General features: G+C 44.6%; 1 protein-coding gene across 3 annotated transcripts in view; it reads right to left on the bottom strand.

Moving 5' to 3' along the window:
• The window catches only part of stk25b (serine/threonine kinase 25b), a 76,751-nt gene that overhangs the window by 39,554 nt on the left and 15,850 nt on the right, over positions 1 to 21,347 (bottom strand). For all 3 annotated transcript variants that reach the window (XM_085990775.1, XM_085990777.1, XM_085990776.1), the window contains exons 3-5: positions 15,110 to 15,166; positions 13,672 to 13,780; positions 10,387 to 10,544 (exon numbers count right to left, since the gene is read on the bottom strand). In XM_085990775.1, the coding sequence (XP_085846901.1) occupies positions 10,387 to 10,544; positions 13,672 to 13,780; positions 15,110 to 15,166 (324 nt within the window). The remainder of the gene's footprint in view (positions 1 to 10,386; positions 10,545 to 13,671; positions 13,781 to 15,109; positions 15,167 to 21,347) is intronic.

Raw genomic sequence — 21,347 nt, 5'->3', positions numbered from 1 at the left:
CTCCCCCTCCCTGATGTGTCTCAGTGTTTGAAGCTCGGTCTCCAGCTCTTCAACACGGCCTCCATTATAAGTCAACTCGTAAGATACAATGCAAATCTGAGGTTAGCAGAATTAGTCTAGTTACCTCCATCACCGCTTATGCTTGGTGAATTTTTCTACTCATCCAGGTGATGGCACTGGAGGAGCAGGGAGGCATGTCGCTGTAAATTCACTTTTGTTTGTGAATTTGCATAATAAAAATATGAATATTGGCATTTTTAAAACTGGTACTGTCTCAGCTTTTATAACAACACCAGGCTGCGGAAGTCTTGCAGCAGCAGGAATGCGAGACCTCCCAATGGCGTGGCATTTCAAAATCTACCGACTGTCTTCCATGTCACTCTGGCTTGCTGTTGCAACAAGTGCCTTGCAGCCACTAAATTTCCACATAGGTGTAGACTTGTCAGGCGTCAAACCCAAAGCCTCACACCGATTCTCAACACGCACTGCTGCCTTCAGGCTGAGGTCAGAGCAGAGAAGCACTGCTGATTGTAAAGGACACTCTTTTGCTGCTGTTCCTACTCTTTCCTACTTGTTGCCATCGAATGAATTTAAGCACTGGCCAGAAGCACTGCTACTGGTTTCAACCAACTGCCAAAAAGGGTAAAATGATTTAACTGTTGTAGAGATCCAGTTAAAACCATTATGCAACCTGCCAGATAGATGAATAACAGAGACAGAGAGAGAGCGAGCACACCACAGATACTCAAAGGGAAAAAGAGAGAACCACAGATACACACACAGGCAGGGAGAGGAAGGGATGATGAGAAAGAAACCAAGACATAAGAAACAGAATCAGGAATAGGCCACTTGGCCCCTCGAGCCATTCAATAAGATCATGGCTGATCTAGGGCTCAAAGCCACTTTCCAGCCCACTCCCCATAACCCTTCACTCCCTTATCTTGCAAAAATGTGTCGATCTCCACTTTAAATGTATTTAATGACCCAGCCTCCACAGCTCTCTGGGGCAGAGAATTCCACAAATTTACGACCCTCAGAGAAGAAGTTCCTCCTCATCTCAGTTCTAAAAGGGCGACCCTTTATTTGGAGACTGTGCCCCCCGAGTTCTAGATTTCCCCATGAGGGTAAACATCCTTTCTGCATCTACCCTGTCGAGCCCCCTCAGTGTCTTATATGTTTTGATAAGATCACCTCTCATTTTTCTAAATTCCAATGAGTACAGGCCCAGCCTGCTCAACCTTTCCTCATAAGTCAAACCCCTCATCTCTGGAATTAACCTAGTGAATCGTCTCTGAACTGCCTCCAATGCAAGTATATCCTTCCTTAAATAAGGAGACCAAAACTGTACGCAGTACTCAAGGTGTGGTCTCACCAATGCCTTGTACAGTTGTAGCAGGACTTCCCTGCTTTTATACTCCAACCCCCTTGAAATAAAGGCCAACATTCCATTTGCCTTTTTGATTACTTGCTGTACCTGCATGCTAACTTTTTGTGTTTCATGCACAAGGACCCCTAGGTCCCTCTGAACTGAAGCATTTTGTAATATCTCTCCATTTAAATAATAGTTTGCTTTTTTATTTTTCCTGCCAAAGTGGATAACCTTGCACTTTCCCACATTATACTCCATCTGCCAAATGTTTGCCCAGTCACTTAGCCTGTCTATATCCCTTTGTAAATTCTTTGAGTCCTCTGCACAACTTGCTTTCCCACCCATCTTTGTATCATCCACAAACTTGGCTACATTACACTCAATCCCTTCATCCAAGTCATTAATGTAGATTGTAAATAGTTGGGGCCCCAGCACCGATCCTTCTGGCACCCCACTAGTTACCGTTTGCCAACCAGAAAATGACCCATTTATCCCGACTCTCTGCTTTCTGTTAGTTAGCCAATTCTGATGGACTTCATCCTAGGGTCGTAAAAGAAGTAGCTAGTGAGATAGTTGATGCGTTTTAATTTTCCAAAATTCCCTAGATTCGGGGAAGGTTCCATTAGATTGGAAAATAGCAAATGTAACTCCTTTATTCAAAAAGGGAGACAGAAAGCAGGAAACTACAAGCCAGTTAGCTTAACATCTGTCATAGGGAAGATGTTAGAAGCTATTATTAAAGATGTTATAGCAGGGCATTTAGAAAAGTTCAAAGTAATCAGGCAGAGTCAACATGGTTTTGTGCAAGGGAAATCAGGTTTAACCAATTTATTGGAGTTCTTTGAGGAAGTAACATGTGCTGTGGATAAAGGGGAACTGGTGGATGTACTGTACTTAGATTTCCAGAAGGCATTTGGTAAGGTGCCACATCAAAGGTTATTGCGGAAAATAAAAGCTCATGGTGTAGGGGGTAACATTTTGGAATGGATAGAAGATTGGCTAGCTAACAGGAAACAGAGAGTAGGCATAAATGGGTCATTTTCTGATTGGCAAAATGTAACGAGTGGTGTGCCACAGGGATCAGTGCTGGGGCCCCAACTTTTTACAATTTATATAAATGACTTGGATGAAGGGACTGAAGGTATGGTTGCTAAATTTGCTGATGACACAAAGATAGGTAGGAAAGTAAATTGTGAAGAGAACATAAGGAGGCTACAAAGGGATATAGGTAAGTTAAGTGAGTGGGCAAAGTTCTGGCAGATGGAGTATAATGTGGGAAAATGTGAAGTTGTCCATTTTGTCAGGAAGAATAAAAAAAGCATATTATCTAAATGGTGAGAGATTGCAGAGCTCTGAGATGCAGAGGGTGTCCTAGTGCATGAATCACAAAAGGTTACTATGCAGGTTGAGCAAGTAATTAGGAAAGATAATAGAATGTTATCGTTTATTGCGAGGGGAATTGAATACAAAAGTAGGGAGGTTATGCTTCAGTTGTACAGGACATTGGTGAGACCACATCTGGAGTAATGTGTAGTTTAGTCTCTTTATTTAAGGAAGGATGTAAATGCGTTGGAGGCAGTTCAGAGAAGGTTTACTAGACCAATACCTGGAATGGGCGGGTTGTCTTATGAGGAAAGGTTGGAAAGGCTAGGCTTGTATCCGTTGGAGTTTAGAAGATTAAGGGTTGACTTAATTGAAACATAAGATCCTGAGGGGTCTGGACAGGGTGAATGTGGAGAGGATGTTTCCTCTTGTGGGAGAATCTAGAACTAGGGGGTCACTGTTTAAAAATAAGGGGTCGCCCATTTAAGACAGAGATGAGGAGAAATTTTTTCTCAGAGGGTCGTGAATCTTTGGAACTCTTTTCCTCAGAGGGCAGTGGAAGCGGAGTCTTTGAATATTTTTAAGGCAGAGGTAGATAGATTCTTGGTAAGCAAGGGGGTGAAAAGTTATCGGGGGTAGGCGGGAATGTGGAGTAATCAGATCAGCCATGATCTTACTGAATGGCGGAGCAGGCGCGAAGGGCCGAGTGGCCTAATCCTGCTCAGAGCAGCGGCGGCAGGCAGGCGAGCCTGCGAGGGAACGAGGCGACGGTTTAAAAGCGGCTCCGAGACCAGGTAGTCCTCAGAGCAGCAGCAGCAGCAGGCAGGCGGACCTGCGAGGGAACGAGGCGGCGGTTTAAAAGCGGCTCCGAGACCAGGTAGGCCTCAGAGCAGCGGCAGCAGGCAGGCGGACCTGCGAGGGAACGAGGCGGCGGTTTAAAAGCGGCTCCGAGACCAGGTAGGCCTCAGAGCAGCGGCAGCAGGCAGGCGGACCTGCGAGGGAACGAGGCGGCGGTTTAAAAGCGGCTCCGAGACCAGGTAGGCCTCAGAGCAGCGGCGGCAGGCAGGCGGACCTGCGAGGGAACGAGGCGACGGTTTAAAAGCGGCTCCGAGACCAGGTAGGCCTCAGAGCAGCGGCGGCAGGCAGGCGGACCTGCGAGGGAACGAGGCGGCGGTTTAAAAGCGGCTCTGAGACCAGGTAGGCCTCAGAGCAGCGGCGGCAGGCAGGCGGACGTGCGAGGGAACGAGGCGACGGTTTAAAAGCGGCTCCGAGACCAGGTAGGCCTCAGAGCAGCGGCGGCAGGCAGGCGGACCTGCGAGGGAACGAGGCGACGGTTTAAAAGCGGCTCCGAGACCAGGTAGGGCTCAGAGCAGCGGTGGCAGGCAGGCGGACCTGCGAGGGAACGAGGCGACCGATTGGATGCATACTGGAGCGTTCGCGATGCTGAGGACGTCGTGAATAGCACGTTTAGGGAGTTGGACACACCGCAGGTAGAGGTTGGACAGGCAGAAAGGGAAGGGGTGACCAACAGGCAGAGTAGTAGGCGCAGGCAGGGGTCCCCTGTGGACATCCCCCTCTCAAACAGATATACCACTTTGAGTACTGTTGGGGGGGATGGCTTAACAGAGGAAGGCAGCAGCAGCCAACTTCCTGGCACCAGGGGTGGCTCTGCTGCACAGGACGGGAGGAGAAAGAGGGGTAGAGCTATAGTAATAGGGGATTCTATTGTAAGGGGAATAGATAGGCATTTCTGCGGCCGCAAACGAGACTCCAGGATGGTGTGTTGCCTCCCTGGTGCAAGGGTCAAAGATGTCTCAGAGCGGCTGCAGAACATTTTGGAAGGGGAGGGTGAACAGCCAGTTGTTGTGGTGCATATAGGTACCAACGATATAGGTAAAAACCGGGATGAGGTCCTAAAAGCTGAATATAGGGAGTTAGGAGGTAAATTAAAAAATAGGACCTCAAAGGTAGTAATCTCAGGATTGCTACCAGTGCCACGTGCTAGTCAGAGGAGAAAGAGAAGGATATTTCAGATGAATACATGGCTAGAGGAAAGGTGCAACGGGGAGGGATTCAAGTTCCTGGGACATTGGAACCGGTTCTGGGGGAGGTGGGACTAGTTCAAACCGGACGGTTGGCACCTGGGCAGGGCTGGAACCAATGTCCTAGGGGGAGTGTTTGCTAGTGCTCTGGGGGAGGATTTAAACTAAGATGGCAGGGGGTTGGGAACCTGAGCAGGGGGACAGAGGAAAGGGAAACAAGGATAAAAGCAAAAGGAAGGAGAAAAACCAAAAGTGGCAGTCAGAGAAATCAACGGTTTAAATCTAACATGGCCACAGTAAATAATAATTCTAATAGGTCTAAGAGCGTTAAAAAAATAAGCCTGAAGGCTTTGTGTCTTAATGCGAGGCGCATTCGTAATATGGTGGATGAATTGGCTGCGCAAATAGAGGTAAACGAATATGATTTGGTTGGGATTACGGAAACGTGGCTCAAGGATGGCCAAGACTGGGAACTCAACATCCAGGGGTATTCGATATTCAGGAAAGATAGGCAAAAAGGAAAGGGAGGTGGGGTAGCATTACTGGTTAAAGAAGGGATTAACACAATTGTAATGAAGGATATTAGCTCTGACGATGTGGAATCTGTATGGGTAGAATTGAGAAATACCAAAGGGCAGAAAACGTTAGTGGGCGTGGTATATAGACCTCCAAACAGTAATACGGAGGTTGGGGATGGAATTAAAAGGGAAATTAAAGAAGTGTGCAATAAGGGCACAGCAGTCATCATGGGTGACTTTAATCTACATATAGGTTGGGCTAACCAAATTAGTAACAATACTGTGGAGGAGGAATTCCTGGAGTGTTTACGGGATGGTTTCCTGGACCAATATGTCGCGGAACCAACCAGAGATCAGGCCATCTTAGACTGGGTATTATGTAACGAGAAAGGATTAATTAGCAATCTTGTTGTACGAGGCCCCTTGGGTCGGAGCGATCATAATATGATCGAATTCTTCATTAAGATGGAGAATGAAGTAGTTGACTCAGAGACTAGGGTCCCAAATTTAAATAAAGGACACTACGATGGTCTGAGGTGCGAGTTGGGTAGGCTTGATTGGGGAATGTCACTCAAAGGGTTGACGGTGGATAGGCAATGGCAAATATTCAAAGACCGCATGGATGAACTACAGAATTTGTTCATCCCAGTTTGGCATAAACATAAAACAAAAAAGGTGACTCAACCGTGGCTAACAAGGGAAATTAGGGATAGCATAAGATCCAAGGAGAGGACATATAAATTGGCCAGAAAAAGCAATAATCCTGAGGATTGGGAGCAGTTTAGGATTCAAAGGAGGACAAAGGGATTAATTAAGAAGGGGAAAATAGAATATGAGAGTAAGCTTTCAGGGAACATAAAAACTGATTGTAAAAGCTTTTATAGATATGTGTGAAGAGAAAAAGATTGGTGAAGTCAAGCGTAGGTCCCTTGCAGTCGGAATCAGGGGAATTTATAATGGGGAACAAAGAAATGGCTGACCAATTAAATACATATTTTGGTTCTGTCTTCACAAAGGAGGACACAAATAACCTCCCAGAGATGCCGGGGAACATAGGGTCTGATGAAAGGGAGGAACTGAAAGAAATCAGTATTTGTAGGGAATGGTGTTAGGGAAATTGACAGGATTGAAGGGTGATAAATCCCCAGGGCCTGATAATCTACATCCTAGGGTACTTAAGGAAGTGGCCCTAGAAATAGTAGATGCATTGCTGATCATCTTCCAATATTCGATGGAATCTGGAACAGTACCCATGGATTGGAGGTTAGCTAATGTTACCCCACTATTCAAAAAAGGTGGGAGAGAGAAAACGGGGAATTACAGACCGGTAAGCCTGACATCAGTAGTGGGGAAAATGCTAGAGTCCTTTATAAAAGATGTAATAGCAGAGCACTTGGAAAACAGTGACAGGATCGGACAGTCAACATGGATTCACAAAAGGTAAATCGTGCTTGACTAATCTACTGGAATATTTTGAGGATGTAACTGGTAAAATAGATAAGGGAGAACCAGTGGATGTGGTGTATCTGGACTTTCAGAAGGCCTTCGATAAGGTCCCGCCTAAGAGATTAGCGTGTAAAGTTAAGACACATGGGACTGGGGGCAAGGTATTGACTTGGATAGAGAACTGGTTGGCAGACAGAAAGCAAAGAGTTGGAATAAACGGGTCTTTTTCCGAGTGGCTGGCAGTGACTAGTGGGGTACCGCAGGGATCGGTCCTTGGACCCCAGCTATTCACAATATATATTAATGATCTAGACAAGGGAACTAGATGAAATATCTCCAAATTTGCAGACGACACAAAGGTGGGTGGGCGTGTGTGCTGTGAGGATGTCGAGAAACTCCAGGATGATTTGGACATGTTGGGTGATTGGGCAGAAACATGGCAGATGCAATATAACGTGGATAAATGTGAGGTTATCCACTTTGGTGGCAAAAACAGGAAGGCAGATTATCTAAATGGCAATAGATTGGGAGAAGGGGAAGTGCAACGAGACCCTGGGTGTCCTTGTGCACCAGTCACTGAAGGTAAGCATGCAGGTGCAGCAGGCGGTTAAGATGGCAAATGGTATGTTAGCCTTCGTAGCGAGAGGGTTTCAGTACAGGAACAAGGATGTCTTGCTGCAGTTGTACAGGGCTTTGGTGAGACCACATCTTGAGTATTGTATGCAGTTTTGGTCGCCTTATCTGAGGAAGGATGTTCTTGCCATGGAAGGAGTTCAGCGAAGATTCACCAGGCTGATACCTGGGATGGCAGGAATGACGTATGAGGAGAGATTGGGTCGATTGGGCTTGTACTTGCTGGAGTTTAGAAGAATGAGAGGGGATCTCATTGAAACTTATAAAATTCTGACAGGACTGGACAGACTAGATGCAGGAAGGATGTTCCCGATGGTCAGGGAGTCCAGAACCAGGGGACACAGTCTAAGGATAAAGGGTAGGCCATTTAGGACAGAAATGAGGAGGAATTTCTTCACCCAGAGTGATGAACCTGTGGAACTCTCTACCACAGAAGGCGGTGGAGGCCAGTTCATTAAATATATTCAAGAAGGAGTTGGATATATTTCTTAAGGCTAAAGGGATCAAGGGGTATGGGGAGAAAGCAGGGACCGGGTACTGAATTTGAATGATCGGCCATGATCGCATTGAATGGCGGAGCAGGCTCGAGGGGCCGAATGGCCTACTCCTGCTCCTATCTTCTATGTTTCTATGCTCCTAATTCGTATGTATGTTCTCTATCCATGCTAATATATTACCCCCAACTCCATGAGCTCTTATCTTATGTAGTAACCTTTTACGTGGCACCTTGTCGAATGCCTCTGGAAATCCAAATACGCCACATCCACTGGCTCACCCTTGTCCACCCTGCTTGTTACATCCTTAAAGAACTCCAGCAAATTTGTTAAACATGATTTCCCTTTCCTAAAACCATGCTGACTCTGTTTAACTGCAGTATGTTTTTCTAAATGCCTTGCTACTGCTTCCTTAATGAAGATGTTCGGCTAACTGGTCTATAGTTTCCTGCTTTCTGTCTCCCTCCTTTCTTAAATAGGGGTGTTACATTAGCGCTTTCCAATCGGCTGGGACCTCTTCCAGAGTCCAGGGAATTTTGGTATATTGCAACCAATGCATCCACTATCTCTGCAGCCACTTCTTTTAAGACTCTGGGATGCAGGCCATCTGGTCCAGGGGACTTGTCGTCTTTTAGTCCCATTATTTTACCAAGTATTATTTCCTTAGTGATAGTGATTGTCTTTAGTTCCCCACTCCCTGTGGCCCCTTGATTATCCATTATTGGGATGTTGTTAGTGTCTTCTACAGTGAAGACAGATGCAAAGTATTTGTTCAAAGTCTCTGCCATTTCCCCATTCCTAATTCCACAGTCTCATCCTCTAAGGGACCAACGTTTACTTTAGCTACCCTCTTCCTTTTTATATACCTGTAGAAGCTCTTACTATCTGTTTTAATGCATGAACAGAGAGTGTATTTTTGGCCAATGATCGATGTGGACATGTGAGGTGGCTGTACACAAATGCAGGTTACAGAATATAAAAATAAAATAATTTTGCTCCAGAACATTAGGATTTTCCTCCAGCGGAGTTGGATTAAGACCCATGACCCATAGGTGAAAGGTCAGAGCTCTAATGAGTTCCCATTTTTTTTATTTTTTATAAAAAGGTCAGAAAATTTCAATGCAGCTCATTATGGTGTGCTCACTCATTTCTGATAAACAGTCTTTTTTCAGTAGGTTGGTTTATTTTTCAAGGGGTAATTGCAGAACCAGTAAAATTAGGGTTACTTATTAATGCCAAACAGGAAGGGGGAGCTGCAAACAACAAAAAGCGAACAAAATAGAGAAAGGAGTTTGGATAGACTTGAAGTTGTTCTTAGCAAAGTCAATTATTATTCAGTGTGGATAAATGCAGTGATGAGATCGGGGAAGGGATTTAAATAGCAGAAATACAAGTTAAGCAGGGATAGTCTACAGGACACAACACAAGAGATGGATCTGGGCGTACAGGTAGATAGATTGCTGAAACCATAAGCATAGTAGGCAGCAACTGGAAAGAAACCAAAGATGATCTTGGGGTGCATAGGCAGAGGGATAGGGCATACACTTCTGTGAAGCGCCTTTGCGCTTTTTCCTCGATTAAAAGGGCTATATAAATGCTGGTGGTAGTAATAGAAATAGTAGTACTCGGAGTGATCCTGAGTTTGTGGAGACAATTAGTGCGGTATTGTACAATTCCAGTCAATGAACTACAGACGGTATAGTAAAGGGTGACTAATTTGATACTTGTGGTTAGGCACCTGGGCTACAACGACAGGCTATGGTAGCTGGGAACTGAAGTATTCAGTATCCTAATGGGAGCAGACAAATTCTCAAGGGGGCATCACTTAAGCTCAGAAGGAATCACGAATAGTTTAGATTTAATTACATGACACAGAAGTGGTGAATGTGTGGAATGGACTGCTCTCAGGGCAGGGGCTGATAGTGTTAGTAAATGCAAGGGGTTACTGCATAGATATTTGGTGGGGAAAGAAATTGAAGAGTATGAAATTAAAATGGTGCAATTTTTTGTACTTTATAACTGACCTGATGGACTATGTTGCCTTTCTCAGCCCTGCACTTTCCTAAATACACAAATGTTTGCAGGTTTCTCTCTTTTCTCATTTCCACATGGCAGTGCCAATTCAAGTAAAACCACTCCAGGATGTCAGGCAGAACTTGCCTCCAGACCAAAAGGTCATGGGCTCAAGTCTCAGAATGGATGCACCTTACATCAATCCCTTTCTCCTCTCACCCTGCTCCCCACAGCCACCAATATCTCAGCCGGGTGGGTTCATTCACCCAGGCCCCTAAACAGAGCATCACATGAATGCACCATAGAGTGGGGTCAGGGAGGCTGAGGAATGTTAATGGACACTGTTCAAATGCTGTTCCTGGAATGATACATCCTGTCAGTCAGAGTGCCAGGCATTAGTTGTGTTTGAAGCCCAATCCGTGTTCTTCGTTCCACGTACGCTGCAGGCGAATGTCTGGTCGCATGTGAACAGCAATGGGAGTAAACCTGGTGGAAGTGACGGAACACAAATCTGTGGAGACCGAACTCGCGTACAGTTGCTCACTCACTTTGAAATCGTATGCAGATTGCTTGATGACTTCTGGTGCCATCCAGAAGGGCGTCCCCACAAAAGTATTTCTCTTTATCTGTGTATCTGTTAGTTGGCCAGCAACCCCAAAGTCTGCGAGCTTCACGTCACCTTGTTCTGACAGTAATACATTAGCAGCTGTGGAGGGATGACAAAATAGGGCATTAAGACTAACTGGTTTCTACTGCAGCCACCTTATCCCTGCTTCAGTTAATGTGTGAAAATGAGAGTGCGTTTGTATATTTATCCAGACTTGTAGACAGGTCAGTCAAGGAAAACAAGACTCACAAAAAGAACCCAAAAAATAAACACTCAAAACTGTTCTTTTTCTGTTCCTGTCTCAGTTGCAAGGATAAGTGTGTGTAAAATATATTCACTGTACAAAAGAACTTCTACAAAAAGTGAATTTTTGCACTCACTGAGTTAAGAATCTCAGTGCTGGGGAAAGATAAATTACTACCATGTAAGGTTTTCATTATTCTTCAAATGATAGACGTCCTTCAGAGGTTAAAAATAAATTGGTGCAGGTCCGGGGGCTTAAACAAGGCAGGGGCAGGAGGTCATGAGTCTTCGCTCAGCATGGTGTCACGATGCACATCTTAATGAGTTTGCCCAAAATTAATGAAGCTTGACTAAGTTCCAATCATGTGCGAGAAATGTATGAATGAAGAATGGAACATTTTCCACTTTTTGCCTCATTGTCAAAAACTCTCGAGCCAGCTTTAGCACAGGTTGTGTGACATTCCCCCACTTTGCTTAGTCAAGCACTCCAAGCTCAGCTTTCTCTGGTTACCTCCCCCACTCGCTCTGGATACCTCACTCACTGATCTAGTCCATTTGTATTTTTTCTATCATTTTTTTTTACAAAAAGTCAGCGCATGCAGCAAGATTGCAGCCAATACGTGTCAGGTCAGAGGTGGGTGCGACAGCCGGGTGGGGCGAGGCTGGAACTGGAAATGGGAGGCAGCAAAGTTAACCCACCCCAGCAACAAGGTGACTCTCTTTTTCTTGTGCCATTCCCCAACAACAGGATCTCTCTCTCTTGTTCACTCCTCTCTTCCCAACTCCCTTCTGAAATACCTCGCTTTGCTCAGTTGGTCACTACTCTCTCTCCTGAGTTAGGTGCTTTGGGTTCAAGACCCACTTCAGGACTTGAACATAGAGACTGGAATTTTGCCTACCTCGGCGGGTCCGGTGCGGGCGGAGTCCGTGGCAGGTCGCGACCCCGCTGCCGGGTCCATCCAGCTGGTGAAAATGAACTTACCTTAATGGGGCCTATTAAGCCTGTCCAGCATGTTACCTGGCCTAATTAGATGGAGTGGGTCTGGTGACGTCATTCATGGCGTGTTTTCAACCGGAATCTTTAAAGGGACCATGGTCGCATTAGATTTGAAGTTTAATCTAACATAGTGCTGTCAGTGTACTACAGCATTGGAGTGCTGCAAACACTGACAATGACTGCTCAGAGGCAGAGGGCTGCATCCGATGACTCCCTCCATATGCTTGTGGAGGGAGTCAGAGCACGCAAGGGAGTCCTCTTCCCTTCCGATGAGCGGAAGAGACCTCACCAGGAGACCAAGACAGCCTGGTTGCAGATTGCAGAGGAGGTCACAAGCAGGGATGTGGTCACAAGGACCTGGGTGCAGTGCCGCAAACATTGCAATCATCTCATTAGATCAGGAAACGTTAGTACAAAGCCACACTCAATGTCATCCTGCTGTGCCTTTCATCACATCCCCATCACTCTGCCTTCCCTACCCTACTCCTGCACATCCTTCCTCACACCAACTTACCCTGCACCTCCACCCATCTTTCTCTATCTATCTACATTATCACATCCCCATCTCACTAGCCACCCCTCACACTCACCCTCATGCAATCATACCAACTAGCAACACACAAGGGTAGCCACTTGGGTGTTTTATCCAATGTTTATGTAAAGTTTCTGTTAATGTGGTGTGAAACATAAAAATCTTTATTTTCAACACTTTCAGATTGAGATTTGTGCGCACCTTTGGAAGTGGCTTAGTGAGTTGCAGTGAATGGTGAGACATAATGGTACCCCCCGCAATGGTGATGAGTGTGAAAGGAATGGCTTGGTCATTGTAGAGATCCTTTTATGGTGTTAGTGTGGGGTGGTGCCAACCTGGCGCATCATGTGGCAGCCATGTGGGTGTACAGTGTCAAGTTAACTAAATCTGGCCATGATGAGGCCATCCCTGACAGCAATGTGCTCGGGTGCTGATGCCCTCTGTCTTGTGCAGCATCAGGTGATTGCGGAGAAGGTTGGTGTTGTTGTTGGTGCTACTGGTGTGCCTGGTGATGCTGGTGTTGGGGCTCATCGTGGTCAGATTCTGAGGACCAAGGTGAGACAGTATAAACAGCACCCATGTTGATGGACTAGATGGCAGAAGCAAACTGTCAATGATGAGAGAGGTTCTTTCAATGAGATGACACTGGATGGAGGCATTGCTTGAAAGACTTGCAGCCTGCAGAAAGCTCAATCTGTATTGCAAATGCAGTGAGAAACAGCTTCTGTCTGAGGAAAGTGACCAGCTGTCAGGTGGGAGCTTTTATAGTACATTTCATCCTGTCAACTAATCAGCTGGAGCAATGGTCATTCAACTCCCGCCTCAGGTTTACAGACATGCTTCCCGAGCAGTGTGGTCCCCTTGGGCATCCAGTTAAATTTAAAAGTTAAGTTTAAAAACACTTGTAAGTGTTTGACAAGAAGCTAATAATTGTTTAAATTGGGTCGCCCGCCACTGCTGGTCAGGTCGGCTCCGCGATGACAGACGCACCTAGGGGAAAGGCGCGTGGGAGCGAGATGATAGCGGGTTCCCGACCCGCTGTCAAAAACAACAACGTTCCCACCCGACCCGCCACCGATCTCGCCCGCTACCACCCTGGAAAATTCTGGCCATAATCTAGGCTGACATGCCTGTGCAGTACTGAGGGAGTACTGCATTCTCAGAGGTGTGATATTAAACCAAGATCCTGTCACTTTGAGAGGTTTTTGAGATGTGATAAAGCAATGTCTTCCTTTCCCAATCCTTTCATCAGAAAGAGTTCCTGATGGTGCAAATTCCCTGCTTTCAGAAGAATCCTGGTGTTGTCTCTCACTCTTTCCTCCTCCCCCTCTTCTAAGCAGTAATTTGGAAATCAAAGCACAGTAGTTATAATTTTCCAAAAACGAAGAAGAGTTGCTGCCCTGCTTACTGCAGAGCATCATGCTGGACAATCCCATCCCTCGTGGAGCTCTTACCTTTAATGTCTCGATGAATTTTCCGTTCCGAGTGTAGATAGTCTAAACCTTTAAGGATTTCCCGTAGGATTGTTGCAATGTAAGTCTCCTCCAGAGGGCCTGGTTTCAGCTGCAAAGACCACAACTGTCCGTTAACAAGCTCCCCTGATGGGCCAGGAAGCGTATCCAGTGAGTAACGGAGCTATATTGACCAGAAAGGTCTTCAGTTCAATTGCCAGCCTGCACGGAGTTAGCAGATCTCAACTGGCCCTGGGTTACAAAGGGTGAAAAACAGCCAGGGTCGCCTGGTCATTCATGACTACTGGCCAATAACCCAGCTGCAAGTGCGTGTGTAGGTAGGGGTGCCAGAATCAGACTCGGCTGTGATGCTCCACTGGTCAAATACCATTAATAAACATCATCAAGGTTCATGCATAAGGGCCACTTGCGTGAGGCAGCAGAGGGTGAATACTGCCTGTGGGACCGTACCTCGGCAAGTAGTGAACGTTTTTCCAGGGAAGAGGAAAAAATTGGCAAGAAAAAGGCTTAAGAAAATATAGGGGCAGGAAGAAACTCAGGGAGATTATTTTGAGATTACAATTCTCTCTGCCCAAGGCTGCTCGAATTGTCTCTATCAGGGCCACATGGCGTAAGCGAACTGTTATTTTTAGCTATTCAATATTTTCTGTCAATTTTCTCTTCCCCCTGCTGAAGGCATGGACTTCTCACTGAAATACGGTTCCACAAAGGTCAGGCATCCTCAGGTACCTCATCCAAGTGGCCACTCATCAAGTGCGAGCTTTGACAGCGAGGGTCAGCATTCCATTCAACATCCTACCACCCTGGCAGAGATCAGCCAACTCGGCAAACACCAGGTGTTGAACCAGTGAAACTCCTGGTCTGTTTGGTCAACTACTAAACGTGCAAGCCCACTAAACAATTGAGAAAGCAAACTTTTAAATAGCGAATGTGATTTATGGGGTGGGGGGGGGGGGGGGGGAGGGGGGTAAATGGGGAGGGGGCGATGGAAGTTGAGATTGCAAATGCAGCTGTGGCGAAAATGCACAGCAAATTCAAAGGTCACCCAATAACTGCTCAAATCTATTGCTACAAGGCTGTGAAGCATGCTTAACCACTTCTTAACCAGGCACAAGAGAGCTTTAAAGATAAATAATTGACAATGTATAGTTTATTTAGATCAAGAACCCAGGACTTGCATAGTAGGTAAAGGTAAAGCTGCACTGAGTCTGGGATTCAAATATATATCATCTAGTTGAGAGCGGAGAGCTCCAGTGATGCAGTTAGCAGACTAACGTGGGACTGGGGTGCAAACGAAACTGGGATTGAAGCCCAAATCTGCAGTTTATAGCTCAGTGTCCTAATGTTGTGCTATTTGATTCCTGAGTTAGGACATATTCAAACAAAGTAAAATGGCATTACGATCAAAAACAGTACTCACCAAGTCTAACGCAGAGCCTCCACCCAGATATTCCATGATTATCCACAATTTTGTGCCCTGGAGATTGAACGAACGAACAAACAACATTACTGCAATTAGAAGTCAGAAGCCCTTTATATAACCCACTCAGAGCTCTCCCCAAAATGCAAATGGTCCTTAATACAACTCAACTTCCAAACCTTGTTGAGCCCTGTACCTATCACTGAGCTAATAAACAGTCCAGATTGGGAATAGCAGATCCAGTCATAAGGAACAGCAAGATTAGAAGAGTTTAAGTTCAAGTTAACTATCATTTCTCTAAGGATGTAAATAAACTCCCGGGCACCAGTACGCTTCAGTGACAACAAAATGTCCAGTACCAATGCCCTGAAATCTAGTTTTCCTTACAGACCTGAACTCCAAACTGATGACGTTCGAAGTGTCCAAGAGTATTCCTAACTTTGTGATGAGTGTGATGTGGAACAGGAATAGAGAATTAGTGTGAGCAAGGTGTTTCACTGAAATGATGAAAAGACTGAGACACTAATAATGATGTTTTTGAAAGGATGCAAGACTCCTCCTTGGAACCGGGACGGAGACTGAATGATTTGAGAAGATGCCCCTGTTGTTTCAATGTTTCTTTCTAATGAGTATTAAATGTTTTAAAATCTCCCATGCCATTGCTCACAGTGAGTTAGAGGATACAGCAGTTTATAAGGATAAAAGCTTTGCATCATGCAACACGCAAAGTTGATCTCTTGCTCACAGACAAAAGTTATCACTTTTATCATCATCGTCCTTTTTCCACAGGACAAATTCACTATCTCACAAAATTTGGTTATCGCTAAAGTTATTTTCTAATCTCTGCCTCTCCCCACCTTCTATTGGGAGTCTTAATGCTTCTTTTCCACTCTAATTCTTCATGTCATGTTCTCGGTTGTTGTCTTTCACCTTCTCTCTCTCTGTATGGCTTTTGAACATTTTTTCCAATGTGATGTCTGTATTACTCTGTCCAGCTCTTTTCCTCATTGCTTCAGTCATTCTGTCATCTCTCCTCTATTGTCTCTTTTACGTATTCCCAGTGCTTCTTTGTGTTTCTCACACATGTTCCTTCACTGGTGCAGTCAAAATCTCTCAGCTTTAATGCTTAAGGTACACAAGATGTACAGGTTTGGGGGTGGAAGAGGGGAGGAGGCAGGTGCCTGGAAATGGTCAGGGGGTGGGATGAAATAACCAAAGGAGAGGAGAGGATAGAGGTCAGGAGGACTCAGGAGATGGGGGTCTGAGGGAACTCAGTTGCTGGGGTCTGGACAATCAAGGGCTGGTTAGGAGGAATGCGGGGCCAATAGGAAACACTCTGACATGGGAGGAATACGATTGACTAGGGGGCTTGGTGTACTGGAGAAGAACAGGACACCGTGGAGTATCACAGGTGTAAAGATGAGGGCTGGAAGCACCAAGGGAAGGATGGAAGCACCAAGGGGTCGAGAAGTTTTGTGGGACACTGGCGAATGGAGCTGGAAGCACTCAAAGAGGCTTAAAATACTTCTGCATTCTGTCCAGCAGCTTTTAGTTTAAAAAAAAATTAAAATGCACAAACAACTCTGTTTCTCAGGCACTCAACATAGCTGGGTGCAATTAAAATAATCACTTTATTCAGCCAATTTCATCGAGATGAGATGAAAAGGCTGTGACAATAGCATACATTTATATACTGTCTTTAATTTAGAGAAAAATCCCAAAGTTCTTTGCAGAGGTGTCACCAAAAAAATGAACTGTAAGTCAAAAAAGTTTGGTCAAAGAGATGGGTTTTAACAAACCTGCACCAAGTCCCGCTCACCCATCACCCCTGACCTATAATGACTTCTGACCCCCACACCTCAAATTTAAAATTCTCAACTTTGTGTTTAAATGACTTCATGGCCTCACCCCTCCCCATCACTGTAACTTCCTCCAGTCTTGCAAACCCCCTCCCTAATTCTTCATACCTTACTCTGGCCTCTTCTGTATCCACCCCCTCACATCACCCCACCCTCAACAGCTAATCCCTCCCCAAAAGCCCCTCCACCTCCTTTAAGATCCTCCATTTTGATGATAAAGTCGTTTTTTTTTAAGGTAATGTAGCTTTAAACATTAACATTTTGCTTACAGTTCCTCAGGAGAAGTACAAAATACAATATTTTTTGAATATAAGTTACCTATCTGTTTTCAAAAATTGAGAGTGGCCGATCACAGGGGTTGTAAACATCATACAACTAACGGACTTATCTTGATATTTTAGAGTTTGATATTTATAGCAAAAAAATATGAATTGAGAAGATTAAATAGAATTGTACCTTTTCTTTGACAACAATAATGAGCATAACTAAAAGGTTTGTCTTAAGAAATCATTCTAAATTCAGAATCTTCCACTAAACTTGAATACTCTTTCTGCAGGATGTTTGAGAATACAAAATAAAACACATCCTGTCCATCACACTTCTGCAAAAAGCAAATTTCTGTGTCACACTTATAATTTATTCCAAATCAATCTAAATTTTTTCCACTTGATTACGCCAAGTTATTATGATTCAAATTTATTAATTGTAATTCAGTTATGCACACATTTCTTAGCAAGGATAAGATGAACCAATCGAATGCTCCAATCATTTAGTTGAAATGTTTCTCTGCCATTTTTTGCCGTCAGCTTGGCAAGCAGGGGCTAAACGGAAGGCATCTGATATAATGAAAACAGATTTAAAAAAAAAATCACATTTCATAATTAATATGGATTAAGTTAAAGCTGTCTGTGTGTTTGAGCACCATAATTAATGTTTTTGCTTCAAGGCCGCAGCCTCTTTCATTCTCTCTCGGGCCTGGATTTGGCCTTGATTCTACAGCACCCCCGCCCCCACCCCCAGAGTGCCAAGATATTTAAATTTCAAACTTGGCTTAATATTTTAAGAAAAACTTTATAATTAAAACACAGAAGTTTAATATAGTTTAAGTAATATGGGTCAGACAAACTATGAACTTTTGGGACTTTTATCTGAGGTAAATGTTTGAAATTTTTAACATTGACTGAAAGGTTGGTCAATAAGATAGAGTTGCTGTTTGTAGGAAAAAGGCTTGAAATGTGGGAGATAAAAAACTTTTTTTTGCATAAAAAGCCATCATCAGGTTTTAAATGGGAAAAAAAATACTTTGCAACTTTTATCGGAGTTAAACAGTATTTTCTGAAGTAAATTTTGTAAATGTTAGGACTCGCAGTTGCAACATTTGGTTAGTAAGAATACAATATTTATTTTCCAGGAACCAATGAAAAACAGTTAGTTCAATGTGTCGGAGAAGAACTCAGAAAGCACCCCCCCTACCGACCCCCCAATGCTACCTAACCATAAGCACCTCCTGTTGTGCTCAACTACCGATTCCATGTCTGGCAGCGTACCTGCTCTTTCCCGTCACGCAGTCGATGGGGCGAGGCTGTCCACTGGTAGCACATACTTGGAAAATAGGCTTCAATAGCCAAAGAACACTTACTTCGCTATCTTGCACCAGAATTCTGACTTTGTTCCAGATTCCTTCACTGGAGATGTACACCACTCCTCCACCTCCACACCCAGCACCAGCATAACCACTGAGTCATGTTAACACTCAACAGTTAGTCAATCTCCTTCCTTCTCTGGTTCATGACGACACGTTTCGAGTAAGCACAAGACACTTGAAGGAGTATATGGAACAGACTTTATTGATATCCAGTATAGGTGATCGATCTATACTGTACACAGAGTGGCTTTCGGTTTCTAGTTCTATCTTTTGATCCCTCTGAAGAACTGTTGAAACCAATGCTCCTTTATACATCATATATATATATTTTGCCTACAAAGGTACATGTCACAGATAAGATCTCATGACGTATCTGTTCCTGAATCCTTTGAAAAATCTATTTACATTTGTTTATTTCAAAGCTATTCAAATAAGTCTTCGTGACTTAACGGTCTTGAATCCTTTGAAGAACAGGCTTTATTAACCGTTATCTTTCTATACTATGGTTAATAGATCCCTCTAACTATGTTTATAACATTAGATTTTGTTCCAGTCACTTATTTCCTTGCACAAGCATTTCTCATAGATAATACGCAGACATTTGGAGCAGAAGATAAGCTATGCTTTCTTCTCATGGCACTTTGAAGCCATCCTGTTTATATTGGAAAGCCTTTTGCTCTATGATATAAGGAAGTTTGATTTATTAACCCTCAACTCCCCATGATGTCCAACATACAACTCTCCAGGATGTCAAACAACTCACCACAAGCAATCTGCTGCACAAAGGTAAAAGCAATGCAGCTGCCTTAAACATTTATAATAACTTACAAAATATAAACATTTCACAAATGGGCAGAGGCCTGTACAGTAGCTAAAGGGAACAAAGCAAACAAACACCGGGAAGGTGTAAACTCAAGACCTTAGCTTCTAAAAAATACAGAGGGTGAGCCTCAGGGCCAAAACCTATTGGACAAATTTCCAAGAGAAGACAATTTTATTTATATTTGGTACGCTATTGGATCTTATCGAACCATCTTAACATGCAGGTATAGCAAGCAATTAGGAAAGCAATTACAAAAGGATTGGATTAAGAGCAAAGAAGTCTTATTGTAATTATAAAGGTGAGGCCACACCTGCAGTACTGTGTACAGTTTTGGTCTCCTTACCTAAGGAAGAGTATACTTGCCTTAGAGGGAGTGCAAGTAAGGTTCAGTAGGTTGATTCCTGGGATTGGGGGGGGGGGGGGGTGGGAATTGTCCTATGAGGAGAGATTGAGTAGACTATGCCTATATTCCCTAGAGTTTAGAAGAATGAGAGGTGATCTCATTGAAATGTATAAAATTCTTAAGGGGCTTGACAGGGTAGATGCTGGGAGGATGTTTCCCCAGGCTGTGGAGTCTAGAACCAGGGGTCACAGACTCAGAATAAGGGGTCGGCCATTTACGACTGAGATGAGGAGAAATTTCTTCACTCAAAGGATTGTGAATCTTTGGAATTCTCTACCCCAGAAGGCTGTGCATGCTCAGTCGTTGAGTATATTCAAGACTGAGCGATAGATTTTTGGATACTAAGGGAACCAAGGAATATCGGGATAGTGTGGGAAGATGGAATTGAGGCTGAAAGAAAGAAAAAAGACTTGCATTTATATAGCACCTTTCATAACCTCAGGACATCCCAAAGCGCTTTACAGCCAATTAAGTACTTTTGAAGTGTAGTCACTGTTGTAATGAAGATCAGCCATGCTCGAAGGGCCGAATGCCCTATTCCTATTTATGTTCTTTCTTGCCCTAGATTATTTTGATTCTCATAACTTAGATCACTCTCATGGGCAACCCCCAACTACCATACCTTTGACAATGTCTATTCTTACCTTGAGATCAGGTAATGTGTCCAAAAAACAAAGAGCACTGATATCTGTTTTAAACTACTAGACTTGTTTTATTCCTTCATTCTTCGTCTTCTTAGGCAGTCCCTCGGAACCGAGGATGACTTGCTTCCACATTAAAAATGAGTTCTCAGGTGACTGATGAGTCCAATGCGGGACCGACAGTCTCTGTCACAGGTGGGGCAGACGGTGGTTGAAGGGGCTGGTGGGTGGGGTGCTTGGGTTGACGTGCGCTCCTTGCGCTTGCTCCCGGCGAAGAGACTCGAGGGGTTCGGCGCCTTCTCGGATGCTTCTTCTCCACTTTGTGTGGTCTTGGGCCAGGGATTCCCAGGCGTCAGTGGGGATGTTGCACTTTTTCAAGGAGGCTTTGAGGGTGTCCTTGAAGCGCTTCCTCTGCCCACCTGGGGCTCTCTTGCCGTGTTGGAGCTCCGAGTAGAGCGCTTGTTTTGGGAGTCTCGTATTGGGCATGCAGATGACGTGACCCGTCCATCGGAGCTGATCGAGCGTGGTCAAAGCTTCGATGCTGGGGGTGTTGGCCTGAGCGAGAACACTGACATTGGTGCGCCTATCCTGCCAATGAATTTGCAGGATCTTGCGGAGACAGCATTGGTAGTACCTCTCCAGTGCTTTGAGGTGTCTGCTGTACATGGTCCATGTCTGAGGCATTCAGGAGGGCGGGTATCACTGCTGCTCTGTAGACCATGAGCTTAGTGCCGGGGTTGAGTTCCTGGTCTTCAAACACTCTTCCTCAGGCGACCGAAGGCTGCACTGGCACACTGAAGGCGGCGTTGGACTTCGTCATCGACGTCTGCCCTTGTTGACAGTAGGCTCCCGAGGTATGGAAAGTGG

This window comes from Somniosus microcephalus, chromosome 6, assembly GCF_052327205.1.
Source record: "Somniosus microcephalus isolate GS21.2 chromosome 6, FLI_Smic_1.0, whole genome shotgun sequence".
Classification (NCBI taxonomy): domain Eukaryota; kingdom Metazoa; phylum Chordata; class Chondrichthyes; order Squaliformes; family Somniosidae; genus Somniosus; species Somniosus microcephalus.
This window is presented reverse-complemented; position numbering and strand designations above follow the sequence as displayed.